Below are 21,455 nucleotides of genomic sequence, written 5' to 3'. Positions count from 1 at the left end.
TTAGAGCTCTGGGTCAGGGAAATCCACCCAAATGCAGACCTCAGCACAGCACACTCCCTGCTCTGGATTAGCAGATACGTTCTACTCTGAAGTCTTACCTCCCAGTCTGCACCTCTGCTCAAAACAATCTGTCAGCATGTGTGTAGAACAAAACAGAATACCCCCAAATATGAAAGTCAGTATTTGAAAGCTCATAGGTACATCATAGAACTAAGCGCCGCCAAGGTGGTAGTTTGGGGATGACATAGGTTTTGAGTTTCCAGTGTCTACCTAGTTGATAGAGGGAGAGTAGAGGGAGAGATCTGGGACATCTCAGAACATTTCCTTGAAAATGTTCTGGCAGTGTTTACTTTAAAATATAATCTGACTTAAGCAAAGTAACTAGACCATGTGATACCATAATGGTGGAAACACACCATTACACTTTCAGCAGAATCCATAGAATATGCACCACAAGTGAGCACTAATGTAAACTATGGACTTTCAGTGTTAACAGTGTCAATGTGGGTTCATCGACTGCAACAAACGCACACTCTAGAAGACGATGCTGATGTAAGAGGCTGTGCTTGTGTGTAGGAAAGGGTGCACATGAAAACACTGTATTCTCCACCCAGATTGCTGTGAACTTAAAATTGTTCTGGAAAATCAAACACATGCGCAGTTATTAACGCAGGGTACACAGTCAACGACAGGAAGAACATGAAAGAAGGTAATGATTTTTATGGTTTTTTATTATTATTATTGTGTGTGTGACATCTCTGAGCAGAGAACACCTGTGCTGCAGTGCACAAGTGAAGGTCAGAGGACAATTTTAGGGAGTTGACTCTCTCCCTTTATACAGGATCTGGGGATTGAACTTTAGTTGTGCAGCAAGTGATCTACCCTCTGAGCCATCTCACCAGCCATGCTTTTCTTTATTAAAAAAAAAGTGGGGACCGCCGGGTGTGGTGGCGCACACTTGTAGTCCCAGCACTTGGGAGGCAGAGGCAGGCGGATCTCTGTGAGTTCAAGGCTAGCCTGGTCTACATAGTGAGTTCCAGGCCAGTTGGGGCTTTAGAGAGACCCTGTTTCCAAAAAGACAAAAAAAAAAAAAAAAAAAAAAAAAAAAAAACCATGGGGACCAATAGATATGAAGGGGCTGAGTAACTAAGTCCTTATTCAGTATGTGGGGGGATGAAAAATAGCAGGGCAGTTAAGTGGAGCTCAGAACTGTGACATTGAGATATCATTGTCCTTCCCAGACAGTTCACAGTGTAGGGATGTTTCCATAGACATCGGGAAAGGTTTGCATTTTAGGTTAAAAAAAAATTGGGGCTATCAAGGGCAGTTTTCACCGTACTTAAGACTTGTTGCTGATGGTTCCCTTCCCGTTGACCTCATTGCATTCAGTTCTCCGCTTGCTTTACCAAACTTGTGATTTAGTGAAGAGGAAAAAAACGTGCGGTTGCAGCCAATGGGCCCTACACAGCTTCACAGAAGTGTGTCTATCCCTGATGATCGTGGTACTTCAGAAGGAAAGCACTCTGGAAATCCGGCGGAATAACATCAGAAGGTGTTCTAGTTTGCTTTCTGATGCTGTGATAAACGCTATGACCAAAAAGCAACTTAAGGAGGAAAGGGCTTATTTGAGGTTATAGGTCACAGTCTATCTGTGAGGAAAGTCAGGGCAGAAACTCAAGCAGGAGCTAGAGACAGGAACTGAAGCAGAGACCATGGAGGAATGCTGTTTCCCAGCTTCTTTCCTCTGTCCTTGCTCAGCTAGCTTTCTTATACAGCCCAGGCCCACTTACCCAAGGATGACACCACAAACAGTGGGCTGGACCCTCCTCTATCAATTAGTAATCAAGAAAACGCCCCCGCAGACATGTCTATACACCAATCTAATGGAGGAAATTCCTCACTTGAGGTTCCCTCTTCCCAGATATCTTTAGTTTGCCTCAACATCACTGGCCACTGTACCCACCCTCTCTTCCATCTCCCTGGCTCTACTCTGAGTTCACCTACAAATTGGGTTGTATCCCATCTCATTATGCCAGGTTTTTTCCCAACACTCCAGAAGCTTATTGGCTCGAGCTCAAGCAAAACCCAGTTATGAAGAACTGTGCTCCCAGCCAGTGGCTGACAGAAATCAGTGGGCACATGGCTACCTTTGGTGTCCTTTGAAGGGGCAGTTCTGAGGCATGCTCCACATAGTTTCTTAGAGAACCCCCAGCTGGGTTCAACTCCATTTCCCCACCATTAACGGTAACATTAACTTCATTTACACACACATTAACTTGCCTCTGGTTGACTTTTCCCTTCTGGGTCTCACTGCCGGACTCGCTCTCATGAGCATCCTGAGAGTATGACCCCAGTACACTAACTGTTCTTAAGTCCTTGTCACAAGACCTTCTTTAGGGAACCCAAAGTAAGACAGCCTCCTCTTTAGTGGTTCATTCACGGCGATTCTCAAGGGTGCCAGGTTGCGGAGGAGAGGTGGCCAACCCCGAGGCAATTTTTTCACCTCTCCTTTTCTTTCTACCTCTCTTTCTTCCTCCTCTCCTCTGATTTGTCTGAAATCACACTGAATGCAAGCAGAGGCATATATCTTTAAAAAAACAAGTTTCTTGAGAAATAATCGATATAAAACTGTGCATGTGTGTAGTGTGTACAATTTGATGAGTTTAGACATCCACACGCATGGAAGAAATTATCACCACAATCAGGATCATCACCACAGACAAACCTACCAAAGTTTTCTTGCTTCCCTTTGTTTCTTTGTTTTTAGCCCAATAATAACATGAGGTCTCTTTTAATAGTGAAACTTGAGATCATTATAATAAGTGAAATAATTCACTCACAACAGGACAGATGTTTCATGATTGCACTTCTAGGAACTGTCTACAATGTTAGTGTGGTGCTAAACATCTGTAATCCCAGTACTCAGAGCATCTCAAGTTCCAGGATAGTAAGACACAATTTTTTTTAAAAAAAAATCTATAATATGAATGGTTACCAAGATCTGGAAGGCTTGAGAAACGTAAAGTTGTTCAATAGATATTAAGTTTCAGTTATGTTGGACAAAAAGATTTTAAATACCTAGCATTCAGATACCTGAATCTATAATATTAGATTCATAACTTTAAAATGTCTAGCTTGCTCATGGGCAAATTCATACGTCTGCTGGAGACCATCGGTTCATGAGACAAATTAAAGATCAATAGTTTTTCAAAGTGAAATGCCAATTTGTGTTCTGTATTGTTCTGTTGTGCAACAGCCAAGGGGGAGGAAGGGAATTGCCCCAGATCTTACACTGTCATCCCCAGAGCTGCAAGCACACTTCTAACCCAGCACAGATTCTTGTTAGTATTCTCAACATCACTTGAAGGCACTTGGCAGATATCTTTACTGGCATCTTTACTATGTTATGCCTAAAATCTCTTAGGCCACTATCATAAAGGAAATCATAACGATCTTATAGAAGTGTCTTGGAGATAACTGACCCTCCCCCAAAAAAACTTTAAAAAAATGAATGGCCAAAGCGGATGTTAGGTGACCATCAGCTTGATCAAGCTTTTATCTGGAAAAGAAGTTAAAGAAGTAATTGTATATTTAAATGTTGTGGTTTTTAGGTTTTTAACCATAAGAATGAATGGACAACTATTTTAAAAATTAAACCAAGTGGCGCACAGAAAGGAAAAAGAGAAAAAAAGGTCTCTGTGAGAAGCAGGACATTTCCTTTCTTTCTCTTTCCTTATAGTGCTACAGGTTGAATGCAGGGCCTCGTACACACTAGGAACTGCTTCACTATGAAGCTCTAGTCCCAGCCTGAAAATTTCTTTACTAATTTCCTTTATTTTCTCGGATTTTTAAAGTGACAATTGAAGATGAAAGAGAAGCTAAAATGATCTGATTAGCTAGTACATTTTATTTTATTTGTTATTTTTATGTTGTATATATGAGTGTAATGCCTGCACGTGTGTATGTGCACCCCGTGTCATGCACTGCCCATGGAGGTCAGAAGAGGGTGTTAGATCCCCTGGAACTGGAGTTACAAACAGTTATTAGTCACCATGTGGGTGCTAGGAACCAAGCCCGGGTCCTCCACAAGAACAACTAGTGCTCTTAACCGCTGAGCCATCTCTCCAGTCCTAACCAGTACATTCTAATATTTTAACTTATTCAAAGGATATTAACAGTTAATAAGAAAATAAGTGTAAGATAAATATCACCCCTTTAACAATAGTTCCTTTCTCTATTCATGAGGTTCTGAAGATAAAGTATTCAGACATGTATTTATGTAAGCTTGAATATCACTTGGTCATTTGTTCTAATTAAATAGTCTCATGCAATCAGCCTGTATCCACCCTAATTAGATACATCTTTAGCCACAAAGAAGATTCTTTCTCATTTTCTGTTTTAATCTTATCAACTATATAGGAATATTTTTTCCAAAGACTGGGTACATGGATGGACAACTTTATAAATTTCTACCTCTAGAAATGCATGAGTCTTAATAACTTGAAAGAAAGACAACTGGTATTCTTGGAATCTTGCAAGGCTGGTTTGATTTTATTATTGCTTATGGTATGGTATGTTATTACCTGTGGACTACACCCAATTCCAGGGACACGTTCATAAAACCCTGAGTTCTGCGGTTGTATATGAGTGCTTTCTTTGGAGGAGTTTTTGTGTAACTGAAACTCTTATGAGAGCACAAAGAGGCTTTCATTGTGTTTAAGAATTCAAGTAATTCACAAAAATACAAGCATGAGGACCAGAGTTCAAGTCCCAATACCCATGTAAAAAGCCAGTAGTAGTGGTGTGCGCTTATGATCCCATTCTGGAGAGGCAGAGACAGGAGGATCTCTGGGAATCACTGACCAGCCAGCCTGCCCTAATCACTGAGCCCCAGACCCCCCAAAACATTACGTAGACACCTCCTAAGGAATAATATCCTAAGCTGACCTTTCCATACACACACACACACACACACACACACACACAGGGGAAAAAATGTAAATATGTTATTTATTAATGTATTGAACTGTTTCTTTTTAGAGTGCCATCAGAGTCCAGAGATACTGATGACAAATCCAATGATGTCTGTGAACCCTTTCTTGACAGAGTCAGGACAGCAGAGGATCCCACTGGTTCCCTCACCATTTAGGCCTCCAGTGGTAGACAGGTATTTCTCTCCAATCTAATCATCCAATCAGAAAAGAAAATGGATCATCATTAAAGTCTGAAATGTCATTAACCCCAATGTTGCTCTATCATCTAATGTTGTCTCTATGAACTGCAGTGCTGTAACTTGTGACACTCTGTTGGCCTTACTTTGAAGACCTCTTCTACTACTTTCCCTTTGAGCCTTGCTTGATCTACTCATTAAGAAATCAGCATGCACTTAGAATGCAACAGGTATTGTCAGGTGCAAAAACTGGTCGATTAGTCAGTCTTCTTAGGCTACCATAATAAAATACAAAAGATAATTTAAATCACAGACATTTATGTCTCCAGTTCCAGAAACTGAAAATCCAAGATCAAGTTGCCTGGTCAGTTTCTAGTGAGTCCTAGTTCCTGACCTGCAGATAGATACCATCTCCTCAATGTGTCCACACATGGCCTTTCCTCTGTGTGCATGTGCAGAGTACTCTCTGGAGTCTTGCTCCTCCTCTTAAAGGACATCAGTCCCATGAGATCAGTGCCCCACCCTAATTCTGCAATGTTTGGGTCCCTTGGATTTCTCGTTATATATTAAAAAAAAATTCTTTCTTTTCAATAGTAGTGAAATTACCAGTATTTTGATTTCACATTCTGGCAATATTCTAGCTTCCCTTCTTTAGAAACTACATTGACATTCTGAGATAAACTAAAACCCACTATTTTCCCTTGTTTGTGGAATGGGAAAATACAATTAGACTCAGGGAGGTGATTATAATTTTGCAACATCAGTAAGTTGGCCACCTAGGTGGCCAAGCATTGACCCTAGATGACAAATGTAAACAAAAAATGTTCAGTAAATAAGAACAGAATGTGTGGTCAGAACATAATGGTTGTTGACTATTCAGAAAGTGGTATTGATTGGGTAGAGCTTTTCCTCCAAATATATTTTCTTCCTTCTCTTTTGATGTTACCTTTCCTTGGTATGATCCCTCCCTAGAACCTTTCTCACCATAACCAGTGAGACTTCAGAATATTTACAATTTAGTTTCAATAATGAAGTCCCATAATATTATTGAAAAATCAACTGCCCAGATGTGCTAGCTATTTTTGTGTTTCTGTGACCATAATATCTTGCGGATAAAACTTAAAGGAGGAAGGATTTATTTTGGCTTACAGTTTCAGGGGGTTCACCCATCACACAGGCATCCTGGGGCAGAACAATTTGCTTAATGCTTGACCAGAAAGCTGAAATACTGGCCTTCTGTTCACTTTTTCCTTTTTCTCCTTTTAATTCATCAGACTCCCCAGGCCATGAGATAGCTCCACCCACATCTAGAGTCTTTCCTTCTCAGGTAATCCTCTGGAAATATTTTCATAGACATGCCAAGAAGTGTACCTCGGTTTTCCAAATGATTCTAAATCCAGTCAAAGTGACAATGAATATTGATCATCACACTAAGCAATGGGAACTTTGTTCGATTCCACTTGTGTTCTACCATTTTATGTCTTTTTTCCTCCCTAGAGACGTCCTGTCTTCCACTATAGCTCCAAGTGATCCAAGCCAGTTTTGTGTTCCTTCCCAGTTTGGATCCTCTATTCTACCAAATGCGAATATGCCAAGCCTGCTGCCCAGTCGTGTCTGCTCAGGTATGCCTAACAGGTGCCTGGCTCTCAGTGGTGAAGCCACGTGAGTTGATGGCTGCATGAAGCATGCTGTTAGTTTGCTGTTCTGCACTGTAGAACTGAGCTGTGCTTAAGCTTCTTAATATGTTCAGATCATGGTGCCGCCACTGTGTGAGCACGTATGGCCTGTTTAACCCTTCCAAGCATCAATTCAATCACGCATAAGTGACAAATTGCAACATTACTGTTTGTCTTATCTTAAATGTGAGGAACTGAGGGAGCTGAAGAGAGTTAATCTGGGAGTTAATGGGTTTGGGATGGTTAACATATGGCTTGGGTTGGAGTGGGTTGTGGATATAGCTCAGTGGTAGATATAGCTCACACTTGCTTAGCATGCAGGAGAATCTGAGTTCCGTCCCCATAACCCCAAGGCCAAACCCAAACAAATCAAACAATATATGGACTGATAAGTCATCAAGAAAATTTGGCTTTTATTCTAAGTAATGAAGTTCTGGAGGGGGCTGAAGAGATGGTTCAGTGGTTAAGAGCGCTAGCTGCTCTTACAGAGGATCCAGAATCCGTTCCCAGCAGCCACATAGTAGCTAATAACTGTCTATAACTCCAGTTCCAAGGGATCGGATGCCCTCTTCTGGCTTCTGTGGGCATTTCCTGATACAGGTATACTTACAAGCACGGAAAATTCATACAAATAAAAACTTTAAAAGAAGTTCTGGAGGTGTCTTATACAATATGGTAGTCATAATTTATAATAATGTTTTTGCATACTTCAAAATTGCTAATAGGTTTCAAATATTGGCACCACAAAAATAATAAATATGTGAGATGGTAGCTATGTTAATTACATTGATTTTAATCATTCTTCCAATGTAAACACATATCAATCATCACATTATATCCCAGAAATATATATAATTAAATGGGACAAGAAAAACAGATCAGAGGCACAGATCATCTTTTTCTTTTTGAAGTATAACAAGAAAATGTCACCAGTCCTAAGACCAACAATCCAAGAAAAGAGTCAAATGTTACTATTGTAGATCCCACAGTATTTATCATGTTTTTACCAAACAGTTCAAGTCTGAGCAGCAGAGATCTGTTACGATGTCTAGCTTTCTGCCCAACTTACGTGTTGCCATTGTTTGTTTGTTACAGATTCTGTTTTGAATCATTTTATTATCTTCAAGTGAATGCTTTTTAATTTGTTTTTGGGATGGGGTGGTGGCTTTCTTTTTTTAAGGCTGGGGCATTTTACCACCTGAATCCACAAAGGCAGTGACCAGAAGAAATGAGATGCTTCAAAGGTATCATACTGCCAGGTAACTAACTGAACAATGTTGCTTGGTTTATTTCCTATCTGTTCACGTGTCCATTTGTTCATTTGCATTTGCTTTAGGTAAATTAAATGAATATATATACAATAAAGATGAATAACTGAATATGATGAACACATGCTTATACACACACACACACACACACACACACACACATTCTAATCCTTTACAGAAAGTACTTCAGGTAGATTACAGAAATAAATATACAAACATGCACACCCATTGTTCCATAATAAAAGCAAGGTTTAAAAAACAAAAACAGACAGAGCCAGTCATGGTGGTACATGCCTTTGATCCCAGGCCTGAGGAGGCAGAGGCGGGCAGATCTTTGTGAGATAGAGGCTAGCCTAGTCCAACTAGTGGCTTCCAGACAGACCCCGTCAAAGGAAAAAAGACAATAGTGTCTACAAAGAGGCTCAGTAGGTAGGAGTGCTGGCTGTGCAAACATGAGGACTTGAGTTCAAATCCTCAGCACCCACATAAAAAGCTGAGTGTGGCCATGCACATCTATAACCAAAGTGATGGGGGAAGAGGACAATGACAGAAGGATTTCTGGGGCTTGCTGGCCAGTGAGACTAAGCAAAACATGATGAGACTTGAGTGCATGCATGCCCATTGCATGTATGTGGAGGTTAGAGGACAACCTGAGAGAGTTGGTTCTCTTGGTCTACCATGTAGGACTGGGGGAATCAAACTGGGGTCTCTAGGCTTGGTAGCAATTCCTTTACATACTGACCCATCTTGGGGCCCTGGAAATAGAATTTTTTTAACAGGCTCTGCCTTCCCTAAGGTAGTACCTTTAACTTTCCTGTCCTCACAGTTTTGAAGTTTGAAGTTTACTTGATGGAAACAGGAATCTCCCCTCAAAGTCAGAAGGAAGGAGGCCTTGGAGGAAGGTCTGAAGGTGGGGGTTTGGATGAATGTCATGATGGAAGTGTTAGGCCAGTTTTCAGACTTAACCTGTGATGCACATGCCAAATTTAGCAAGACCATACAGCAGCGTAGTTTCTTTCTTGCCAGAAATGAAACCTCCCTGAAGTACTGGCAAGGGGCGTTTATTCTCTTCAGCACAAGTTAGTGAGGCTGAAGAAAATCAGTGCCTGTCTCAATGGTTTTAGGACAGTGCATGCGGCTGGGGAGGAGACTTGTTTTTGCTTCTTTCACTTTGCTTATCACCTGGATCCTGAGGGTTCAGTGATAAGAAAAATTGAGTCCGTGCCTTCCCTCTCCCTGAGGTCAAACCCCATCCGTGATTGCTTTTCTTGCTCCTCTTCACTACAGCTAAAGGCCATTGTTGGTTGGTGTGAGGTTTCCTAGGCTCTGCTGACATATTCTGAAATGATGTTGGTAAATTTCATAGCTGTCTTCAAGCAGAACTGAAATCATTTAAGACAGAAATGCCTGGCATGAATTTCAGAAGAGTCACAGCTAGGAATTTTCATTATGGGATGATATAAACTATTACAAGATGCAGATTTATACCACACACACACACACTAAAAAAATAAAAATAAATAAATAAATGCAAAAAAAATTGTATTCCTAAAGATTGCATTGGGTTGTATAAAATATAGTATTTTGTTTTTAGGGCAGAAATGGAAATGTATGCTATTTACCAGCAAAGGAGAATGGAAAGAGTTAATCCCAAGGGTCATGCTGGTCTCGGACTCCCACTCCTTTACAGGTCCAGTGGACTGGGTATCCCAGCAGGGTACCATAGCAGGAACATGCTGCCAGCCAGTGACCTGCATTTGCGCAGAAGCACCCTCAGACACCTTCAGAGAAACCCCATTCTAGTGGCATCTGATCCACACTTTACAGAGTGCTGGGGCCAGAAATACCAACTCCGGAGAGGTCCAGGGAATCAGAACCCTCTAGACAATGAGAGTGAGGACTTCAAAAGTCAAACAGAAGGAAAAATCTCAGGCCACATGCCCGCAAGTCCCAATGATGAGGATGAGTATGCCAACGACCCGGAAATTGAAGTATGCAGCAACCAGAAGTCAGGGGAAACTGAGGAAAAGCCAATCACAGCTCTCACCAACCCCAGTGAAGAGCTCCAGCCCACCCAGAGAAAACCTTCTTCCCTGGTGGCAAAGGCCTGGCGTGGTGACAAGGAAAAGTCCTCAGAACAGGAGTGTGAAGCCTGTGATGAAAAGAATGGGGTTTGCTCACCAGTTTCCATAGCGTCTTTGCCAGGTGGGTATCCAGGGGTCAAGGGCAGTTCCTGAGTAGCCACGGGGCAATCAGTCCCTTACCATATTATGTAGGAAACTGTGACCACCATGCTGCTCCTTGGCCTCCTTCTCCTATTCTCTCTCTCTATTCTCTCTCACTCTCATATATATATATATAATCCTGATTTTCTTAATCCTGTTTAAAATGGCCTTTTCTTGAAGTCACTTTATTATATCAGTTATAATAAGCCATATTAGAGACACTAGTCTCTTGATATTCCTATATAGAAATCATTCAACATAGACTGAGTTAATTATGATAAAGTATAAAGAAACCGATCCAAATTTTAATTATGTTTTTACTTAACTTGCTAATAATTTCTTTAACACAAAATAAAAGGCTTTAAAATATGAATTCCATCTCTCCTACATCTAAGTACAGAAAATCAGACAAACAAAAAAGCACACACTTATAGTGCCCATGATTGTTATGATAATGTCTAATCTAATTAAAAAGAAAAACCACATATTGAATAGTTCCCCAAGATTTCTTTAGAAAAAAAGTATTTTAAAAACACAGAGATTTGGAGGTACCTGATCTAGCTATCATACCAACTGTTTTCCTTTAAAGTGCCTGACATTTTGATGAAGACGTAGCTAAATTCTTAGCTCACCTACAGAGTCTGATAGTCACAGAAGCCCACCTAACAAGATATTGTAGTATTAATCTGGAGAATGAAGTCCACAGGGCATTTCTGTCAGAGCCTCAAGATTGTAGGGCAACTCTGTAATGTCTCTATTTGTTACGGTGAATATTAATGCTGTTACTAAAGATCTTTTCAGAGGAAGGAAAGAAATCATCTTCCAATGAGGCTGAATCCCTTTTAGGTGTTCACAAATTGGTCTATATAAATGGACCACCTTGTGGTGATAGGACATTAATGAATTCAAATAACTAAACATAAACCTTTATTCTAAACTACCCTTTTTGGATGGAAATTTTATACCACGTAATAATTTCCTTTCCATTTAAAGGAGCACATGCACTGCCTGCAATTGGGGAAAGCCATTCTTTGGCTGAAGATATTCAGAAATGGACCATAGAAGATGTGCATAACTTCATCAAAAGCCTTCCAGGTTGTTCAGATTATGCCCAGGTAGCTTCATAGTTTTGTAAAGTTAAGACAATTTGAAATGTATTTTCTACATGAATTTGGTCAAACACATTTTGCCCCTGGAAAGCATTCCTACTAACCTAACCCTGGAAAGGGTTCCTCCATAACCTTGTTATGCTTCTGTCTGCCATGGGACAGCTGTCTCTGATTTGTGGACATCAGTGTCAGGGAAGACAAGGGAAGCCACTATCTAGCTTAGTTTCTGTCCCATCAAGACTCTGGAGAAGTGGAAACTCTCAAAATTTGGAGAAGGCTCAGAGCAAAATATTTTTTTAAAAAGAATGAGAGGGGCTGGAGAGATGGCTCAGAAGTTAAGAGCACTGGCTGCTCTTGCAGAAGAGCCAGATTTGAAACACAGCACCCTCATGGTGGCTAACAGCCATCTGTAACTCCAGTCCAGGGGATCCAACTCCCTCTTCTGACCTCCACAGGCACTGTATGACACAGGTATACTTACACACATGCAGGCATAACACTCATACACATATAAAAATAAATCAATCAAAAAAATTTTTTAAAGAATGAGAGATGTTTTCTACATTCCTTACTGAAGGATGCAGCAAGCAACTTTTGGACTGTTTCTGTATCAGGAATTTTAGGCCCCTTATCCTAAATAATAGAAGCATATAAAACAGGACAAAGAGGGGTGAGGCGATAGCTCACTCAGTAAAGTGACTGCCTTGCAAACATGAGGACCTGAGATCGATCCTCAGAACAACTGCAAAAAAAAAAAAAAGCTGGAACATGGCCTCACCCATACACCAGGGGAGGGCGGTGGGGGGAGGGGGCTGGTGATGCCTGCTTGTAAATCCAGTACTGGGGAAGTGGAAACTGGGCATGGTAGATCTCTGGGGCTTGCTGGCTAGCTAACCTTGCCTACTGGCAAGTTCCAGAGGAATGAGAGACGACCTCCCCCGCCAAAAAAAGGTGATGGCACCTTTTTTTTTAGTTACAAAACCTAATCAGCACAAGTGACCCCTTGCCAACTTGACATACAAGCACACCACTGTGCAACCATAACTTCTCATTTCTTCTTTATCCCCAAGATCTTATGTTAATATTATAATATAAAATGCAGTTCAACCTTAAAAGTCCCAAAGTCTTTAAAAATTGCAGTGCTTGAAAGTCCAAGTTCTCTTTTAAAAAACGAAGTCTCTTAACTGTGGGCTTTTGTAAAATCAGAAACAGGCTAAATACTTTCTTATTTCAAAAGGGAAGAGCTGGGTACATTTAAGCAAAACCAATGTCCAGCAGTGTAGCTCAATGTCTGACACTTGGGATTCACTCACAATATTGTGGGCTCCACAAGGCTTGGGAAATCCCACTTCTGCTCTGCCATCCACAGCTGACACAGCTTGTCTGGTGGGCTTGGACTGGCTCTACTTCACACCAGCTGCTGTCACTGGAGGTCCTGGTATCTCTGATATCCTTGGGATATCCACTGCTAGTGAGGCTTCACTTTCACCAATGGCCTGTCCTGGCCTCACATGGTGCCAAGCTTCAGCTTCTCTCTATGACCCCTTTAGTTCTGTAATTTTCATGCCCCCCAAACAAGTACCGTGCAGGAGACTCATACATTATTAGCCAAAGTCTGCTTCCAGCTTGATGTGCCACCTTCACCCCTCTGGACCACAGCTTCTATATGCCGCCACTGAGGAAATACTTCCCATAAGATTTCACCTCAATGATGCTGGTCTCTTGTTAACCACAGCTGACTTTTCAGCCCGAGCAGAGCAAGTATCCACTGTCCTAGTAAAACATAAAAGGTTTCACTTCCATTGATCCTTAATTCAAAAATCACACACTGGCCCTCATAGAGTCTTTGAGGGACTCTTAAACTTCTCTCTAAAACTCACAAGCCAAGCCTCCGTCATCTACATTTCTCTAAACATTCTTATCTTCCAAGTCCCCACAATAGTTCATTAAGCTCTGAGCACTCAACAGCTTTTCTAGCCCAAAGTTCCAAACATCTCCACAGTCCTCCTAAGAAACAACCTGGTCAGGTCCATTACGGTAAGATCCCACTCCTGGTACCAATTTCTGTTTTGGTTAGCTTTTTATTGCTGTGATAAAATACTCTTACCAAAAATAACTTAGGGAGGAATGGGTATATTTCATTTTATACTTCCAAGTCACAGTCCATCTTGGAGGGTAGTCAGGCAGGAATTCAAGGCAGGAACCTGGAGGCAGGAGCTAAAGCAGAGACCATGGAGGAACACCGCTCACTGGCTTGCTCCTCCTGGCTTGCTCAGCTACCTTTCTTATACAACCCAGGCCCACATGCCCAGAGTTGGCATGCATCAATTACCAATTAAGAAAATGTCTCACAGACATGGTCACAGTCTAATCCAATGGAGGAAATTCCTCAACTGAGGTTCCCTCTTCCCTGGTGTCTCTAGATTGTGTCAAGTTGATAACTGACCATCACAGCACCTGAAGAATGATAATCAAGATTGACCTCAGGCCTATACCACACACACACACACACAAACACACACACACACACACACACACACACACACACACAGGAACATACATAAGGACAAGGAGCAAAGAGAGATGATGCATATCTGTAATCTTAATGCTTTAGAGAAAAAAGCAGGAAGATTATGAGTTTGAGGCCAGCCTGGGCTACATAGTAAGATCCTACTTCAAAAACAAACAATAACAACAAAAACACATTGCTCTTACAATGATATTACCTGTGTTTCATTATTTATAATCTTAAATGTATCTTTGTGGATAGACAGAAGTCACATATGCATCAACACCCCAATCTAGTTTTTCTTTTACCAGCAAGAAATCAGTAACCCAAATAAATAGTATCAATTATTTCTAGGTGTTTTTCAAATTTATTTAAGATGAGCACATTTTAAAGTCTTCTCCCTCTGAGTTACTGCAGGTGACACCAACTGCAGGACCCAGCTGTTCTGCTGAGCATGCCCATTGCTATGCTCTGAGAAATCACCATAGAGATGAAGAGAAACCTTCTGATGTAACCAGTGCATTCTGGGTACAACAGCCCAGAAGGACTGAGCACATACAACCCTCCTGAGGACCCTTGTCAAAAATAACTCATCAACTTTTTCTCATAATTCCATACTTTTAAGGTTGAACCCTGGGGCTAGTTGGAGGCACACACGTAGTCCTTCCCTCTGTCCTCTTCCTCCTTACCTCTGCCTTAGGTACCTACTCCGCAAAGCTCTGTGCAAATGAAGACTTCTAAATAGATGTAGTGTCAGATGAGGTGGCACATGCCTAGAATCCCCACATGGGAGGCTGAGACAGAAGCATCCTGAGTTCAAGGCCAGTCTCAGCTACATAGTAAGACCCTGTCTCAAAACTTGAAAAAATAAAGCCACGTGATAAGTAGCTAATTCTTTAAAATATAGCATTTTGTAAATGCTATGCCATCTCATGCTTTAACTTCGTGAGGTTTGCTGTTGAGCTCTTTAAGAGAGAAACTTTATCAAAAAATAAAAATAATGGGGCTGAAGAAATAGCTTAGCAGTTAAGAATGCTTGCTGTTCTTCCAGAGGACCTTTGTTCTATTCCCAGCACCCACATGACAGCCAACAACCATTTGTAACTCCAGTTCCAGGGGATCCAACACCATCTTCTGGCCTCTGTGGGCATTGCACACACATTATGTAGGTATACATTTGCAGGCAAAGCACTTATACACATAAAATAAAAATAAATATAGATAAAGTTAGAGTGTTGGTGGCTTAGCTGTTGTATTAGTTTGCTTTCTTTCACTGTGGTGAAACACTCTGACCAAAGGCAACTTGGGGAAGAAAGGGTTTATTTCAGCTTACACTTGCAGCCAATAGTTCATCACGGAGGGAAGTCACAACAGGAACTGAAACAGAAGCCATAGAGGAAAGTATTTAGTTTCTCTTTCTCCTCTCTCTCTCTCTCTCTCTCTCTCTCTCTCTCTCTCTCTCTCTGGATCAGGCTCAGCTACCTTTCTTATATAGTCCAGGCCCATATGCCTAGGGATGGTGCCACTCACAGTGAGCTGGGCCCTCCTACATCAATCCTCAGTCAAGACCAGCTCTCACAGACATGGCCATAGGCCAGTCTGATCTGGAAAATTCTTCAGTCGAGGTTCCCTCTTCCCAGGTGACTCTAAGTTGTGCCAAGCTGACAACAGACACTAACCAGCGCAGCTATTTAGGGACAGTCAGGAAGCACTAACACTGTTTGTTTGTTCTAGTAAATGTTTAGTTCAATGAACTTGGCAGATAAAATATTCATCTCTGAAAATAACTGCAACTGCTGAAAATATGTGTGCATTTGTATCATAGACCTGGCACAATGAACCCTGGTAAGAGAGAAAGGGGTGAATCTGAGCAGCAGGGACGTATTCCATGTTTTGCCTTGGGCTTGGCATGCACAAAGCTCCACTTCACTCCCCAGTACCATGCGAACCCTGGCATGGTGGGACATGCTTATGAGTCCAGCACTTAGGAGGTAGATGTAGGAGGATCAGAAGATCAGGGCCATCCTTGACTACATGGTCAATTTGAGGCCAGCCTGGGATACATGAGACTGTCTCAAAAAAAAAAAAAAAAAAAAACCACAGCGACCAGGGGCTGAAGAGATAGATGGCTTAGCAGTTAAGAGCACTGGCTGCTCTTGTAGAGGACCTGGGTTCGGTTCCCAGCACACGTATGGTAACCAACAACCATCTGTAACTCCAGTTCCAGGGGAATCTGATGCCCTCTTCTGACTGCCACAGGCATTGCACAACATGGGTGCACTTACACATATGCAGGCAATATACCCATACACATAAAATAAAAATAATAAATAAAATACTCTTTTAAAAACAATCAAAACAAAAAGGATAGGCATTTAGGGGCCTTTCAGTACCCAGGATGGTCATATTCACAAAGACCCAGTCAACACTGCCAAATGTGGCCAGGAATTTAACAAACACAGGAAACTAGAGCTGTAAAATGCCCTTAGGTTTGACATAAAGGAATGATGGGAACTGACTCCAGACCCCTCAAGACTGAAGAATGAGTTAAGAAGTGGTAACATGCACAGGAACATCCAACTCCGCTAGAGAAATTTGACCATGGAGAGGAGTCAGGGACAGTGTTTAACTGTGGAGGGGAGACAGAGGGGGCAGAACCTGTGCCGATGAGTATGTGAGTTACCATTCTTGTTAGCGTTTAGCCATGGTGGTGACTTACTTAATGCTAATGGGACAGATCCAGCAGAAGAGGTTAGAGATCAAAAAGGGGATTTCTGATCGTGAAACCCCCACAGTTGGGGACGTGAAGAGCCACCACAGAGTTTGATACTTTTTCCACTTATCAGAGCAGTGAGAGGAAATAGGTTTCAGGCTCATTGTTCAAATTTACAAGGAATTCTTTCTACCTCTTTTTTTCTTTTCTTTCTAAATTATTAAGCTGTCTGAAAATGATGAAGGAGTCTGTTGAGTCTAAAATCTGTGGAGGATAGGGAAGGTTTAAAAGAAAAAGCTCAGGAGTGAGCATGGAACGCTTGCCAAGCTGGATGGAGTTGGAGATCACGAAGTTGTCCTACCAAGCACCCTGGTTTACGTACCCATTTCTTTATCTGCCTGGAAACTTTGTCCACCTGCAGTCTTTCCTGGCTTCCAGAAGAAAGGCATTGTGGCATTCATTAGAGTCAGAGCAGACCCTACTGCAGAGACCCAGTGGACAGCTCTCACCCACACTTTCCTCTTTTTACCGTCATCTGACTCAGCAGACAAAAGGCACTGCATCTGTTGATGTGAGATGATGTTTGTGAAGACTTCACCATCCTTTTCCTCAAAGTGTTTGACCATTCACTGATTTATCCAGTGAATATATACACCACACTGCATCAGGGCTACACTGTCAAATGAGACATCGATGCACCCTCAAATAATTACTCCAAGTTAGATGTGAGTCCTATAATTCTCAAAGCAAAGCACTCCGTATATATGGGGGGGGGGGTCTCCCTATTGCCCCAGAAGGCCTAGAACTTGTTATATAGACCAGCCTGGCCCAAGTATTGTTAAAGAGAACATGACCCTGAAGCACATACAAACCAACAACTAAAAAGATTTAGTTAGATAGTTGTGTCACCTTCAAGTTGTCTTAATGTTTCCTCCAATACCAAACAATTTGCATATAAAACATTACTGAGAAAAAAGACACATGGACCAGACCAATGGTTTTTGTGTTTCTTCAGGTATTTAAAGACCATGCAATTGATGGAGAAACACTGCCCCTGCTCACAGAGGAGCACCTTCGAGGCACCATGGGTCTGAAGCTGGGGCCAGCACTAAAAATTCAGTCACAGGTATGGTGACTTCATGTAATGCAGTATGTATTAAAGGTGCGAAGCTAAAGAAGTAGGTTACATCTATGCCGAAGTAATGTATATGTGTGTGTGTGTGTGTGTGTGTGTACGTACATATATATAATACTTATTTCAACTCTTTTTTGAGTTTCATCCTTCCCTCTGTGACTAAGGATGTGGTAGAAGTAAGGGAACATGAGACAATGGATGAGGGTGCTACACATTTCTAGGTATGAGGAGAAGGCAGTAAACAGACGTGTACTGGTAAATGTTTAGTGTTGGGGTCCCCTGGTGTCAGACTGCTATCCTAAACAGCAGGGGACCCCATAGTTTAGCACTTTTGTCTCTTTTATAACGAACCCTGATTTGTGTCATTTCTTTGTCATCAATGACTCCCACTGTAACTAACGAATTTTTAAAGTCACTGAACATAGAATTGGGAAGCAGCAGCCCCTCATTTTAGAATACTTCACCAGCTCTAACAGTCTGATTGTATCTCAGATGTAAATATCCCTAAGAACATGGATAGCAATAAATAATAATTAAGTTAAAAGCAAAAGGCAGTGAGCTTTAAGGGTTTATTACTTCCATTTGCAGTAAAATTTATTTAATTTAGGTTTAAGTTTTGATGACATTAACAGCTAGCTTTCAAATTTCCTAAAAATTATAACTGACTCAAGTGCTGGAGTAAGCGGGTTCCAGCAGCATGGTTTCCCATTGGACAACTTCATTACCGGATCACGGCCTCTGGCTTCACTCTTTCTGTACTGTACTTGCCTTTCCTGAGTTTACTCACATAGCAGTAAAAGGTGATTCTTCTGATACCTAGGACAGGTCAGATCACTGTCCTGCTCCAAAGCCTGCGGTAGCTCCCAGTTCCTTCAGCGTTAGCCAAAGTCACAGTGTTTGTGTTCCTCCCCAGCACTTCACCTTCCTGCCTCATCTTCCCCTGCCCACAGCACCCCTGCTTTGCTGCCTTGGAGGCTCTTTGAATGCTGTAGACACGCTCTCTGAGAGCCATTCCCACTGACTGACTCCCTGCCCAGAACATCCCTGCCTGATGTCAGCATTCTTTCTCCCTCATCTTCTCCCTCTTTCTTTGTTGGTGTTTTGTTTTCTTTTTATTTTGTTGTTGTTGTTGTTGTTGTTGTTGTTGTTGTTTGCTTCATTTTAAACAGAGTCTCATTCTGTCACCCAGGCTGGCCTGAAACTCACAGCAAACCTTTTGCCCAAGTGCTGGCCCTCACTGTCTTTCTTGCTTAATTATACCTCTCACTGAAGCTTGTTCTGATCACTCTGTTTAATGCTGGAGGCTGGAGAGATGGCTCAGTCGTAAGAGCACACTGCTCTTGCAGGGGACCCAGGTTCAATTCCGAGAACCCACATGGTGGCTAACAACCATTTGTAACTCCAGCTCCAGGGGATCCGACATCTTCTTCTGATCTCCGTGGGCATTGCATGACAAGGGTGCACTTACATAAATGTAGGCAATACACTCATACACATAAAATAAAAATAATAAATATTTTTTAAAACTGTAGACTTCCCAGCTCCCATGAATACTACTGATATCTTTTCCTGCTTTACTTCCCCTCATACCACCCATTATGTATATTTTTATCAGTGATTTCCCTCTGCCCCCATTAGAATGAAAGCCTCATGAGAGAAGAGATCTTTGTCTTGTAAGACTAGATCATAGAAGGCCCCACAATGGGTCAACAATTTTTTTTTAGCATGAGCTGTCTCAGAAACCAAAAAATCAGCAACTAATTTGTCTCAGAATTTGTATAGGATGATACAAATATTTTTATTTTCTGGAAATATTTATTCCAGGAGCTAAAGCTTCAGAATGCACTTTTAGGGCTGGGGAGACAGCCCTGTTGGTAAAGTTCCTGCCACACAAGCATTAGGACTTGAACTAGATCCTCCAAGTACCCATGTAAAAAAAAGTTAGGCATTGAGACTGGAGAGATGGCTCAGTGATTAGGAGCAGTGTCTGCTCTTGCAGAAGACCTGGGTTCAATTCTCAGCACCCATGTGGCAGCTAACAACCATCTGTAACTCCAGTTTCAGCAGATCCAACACCCTTTTCTGACCTCCAGGGACATTGCACAACACAGATGCACTTACATACATACAGGCAAAATACTCATACACATAAAATAAAGATAAATAAATAAAAAAAGATTAGCCTGGGTGTGGTGACATGCTACTGTAATCCTAGCACAGGGAAGTCAGGGACATTAGGATTCCTGCAACTCACTGGACAGCTAGTTTTGCCAAATCAGTGAGCTCCAGGCTCAGTGAAAGATTTTTGACTCAAAAAATAAGGCACAGTGCTGGGCATGGTGGCGTATGCCTTTAATGCCAGTTCTTGGGAGGCAGAGGCAAGAGGACCTCTGTGAGCTCATGGCCAACCTGGTCTACATAGTGAGTTCCAGGCCAGCTTGGGCTACAAGGAGATACAGTCTCAAACAAACAAAAAAAAATAGTGCAAAAACCATACTCATATATGATAGTCATAAAAAAGAAAAAGAAATGAATGAAAAAATAAGGCACAGAGCAATAGAGGAAGATGTCTAACATGGTCCTCTGGTCCCCACACATACACACACACAGAAAAATATACATACAATACAACCACACACTTATAAATTTAAAAAAAGAATTTCCTTTCACTATCATTTTTACTTGTCTAAAAATTTTAGGGTAAAGAAACTCTTTAATAGAGCGTGGTAGCAGCTGCCTGTAATCCCAGTTCTCAGGAGATGAAGCAAAAAAACAGCAAGTTCAAGGCCAGCCTGGGCTACATAGCAGGAAGGTGTCTCAAAATAAAAAGAAAGAGATGAAAGGGATGAAAGAAGGAAGGAAGGAAGGAAGGAAGGAAGGAAGGAAGGAAGGAGGGAGGGAGGAGGAAGGAAGGGAGGAGGAAGGAAAGGAAGGAAGGGGGAAGGAAGGAAGGAAGGAAATGAGAGTTAAGAGAAGTAGTGAAGGAAGGAAGGAAGGAAGGAAGGAAGGAAGGAAGGAAGGAAGGAAGGAAGGAAGGAAGGAAGGAAGGAAGGAAGGAAGGAAGGAAGGAAGGAAGGAAGGAAGGAAGGAAGGAAGGAAGGAAGGAAGGAAGGAAGGAAGGAAGGAAGGAAGGAAGGAAGGAGGGAGGGAGGAGGAAAGAAGGGAGGAGGATGGAAGGAGAAAGGAAGGAGGAAGGAAGGAAGGAGGGAGAGATAGTGGGGATGCTATGTTTCTTGGCATACTTACAAGGACAGTTCATGGATTTTTTTCCCTCAATTTCTATTTTCTTGGACTTTGATTTATCACTCACCTTGGGGGTTCCCATCTGACAGCCTGTCCTCTAAGAAAGCTGGCAGAGTTGCTAGATACCATGTGCCAAGTGTCAGCAAGACAGGACAGGGCTCCCATAGAAGTTAGGAAAGGCCCAGCTGATGACAATTGTCAATCCTTGGTACTGGGATATGAAGTAGCAGAATTGCAAGGCTCAGATTAACCCTTGGAAGTTCAGAAGGTGAAAAGTAAAGAGTTCATCATGAAATAAGATAGCAAGCTTTCAACCTCTAAAATGGAAATTAAGGGCCCTCCCCATGATAGTGAACATAGCCAAGAAGAAAAAAACACGCCATCCCAGGACAGAAAACTGGGCATAC

At 41.8% G+C, this 21,455-nt stretch overlaps 1 protein-coding gene across 1 annotated transcript in view; it reads left to right on the top strand.

Annotated features, from left to right (window-relative positions):
• The first annotated feature begins 5,066 nt into the window (after window positions 1–5,066).
• The window catches only part of Samd7 (sterile alpha motif domain containing 7), a 17,579-nt gene continuing 1,190 nt past the window's right edge, over window positions 5,067–21,455 (top strand). Inside the window, exons 1-6 of the mRNA XM_008830120.1 lie at window positions 5,067–5,167; window positions 6,668–6,792; window positions 8,027–8,105; window positions 9,709–10,319; window positions 11,333–11,454; window positions 17,686–17,796. Coding sequence (XP_008828342.1) covers window positions 5,067–5,167; window positions 6,668–6,792; window positions 8,027–8,105; window positions 9,709–10,319; window positions 11,333–11,454; window positions 17,686–17,796 — 1,149 coding nt within the window. The remainder of the gene's footprint in view (window positions 5,168–6,667; window positions 6,793–8,026; window positions 8,106–9,708; window positions 10,320–11,332; window positions 11,455–17,685; window positions 17,797–21,455) is intronic.

The sequence above is a fragment of the Nannospalax galili genome, unplaced genomic scaffold, assembly GCF_000622305.1.
Source record: "Nannospalax galili isolate Female #2095 unplaced genomic scaffold, S.galili_v1.0 scaffold33, whole genome shotgun sequence".
Taxonomy (NCBI): Eukaryota; Metazoa; Chordata; class Mammalia; order Rodentia; family Spalacidae; genus Nannospalax; species Nannospalax galili.
Note: the sequence above shows the minus strand (reverse complement) of the source record. Positions and strands in the feature narration are given on the sequence as shown.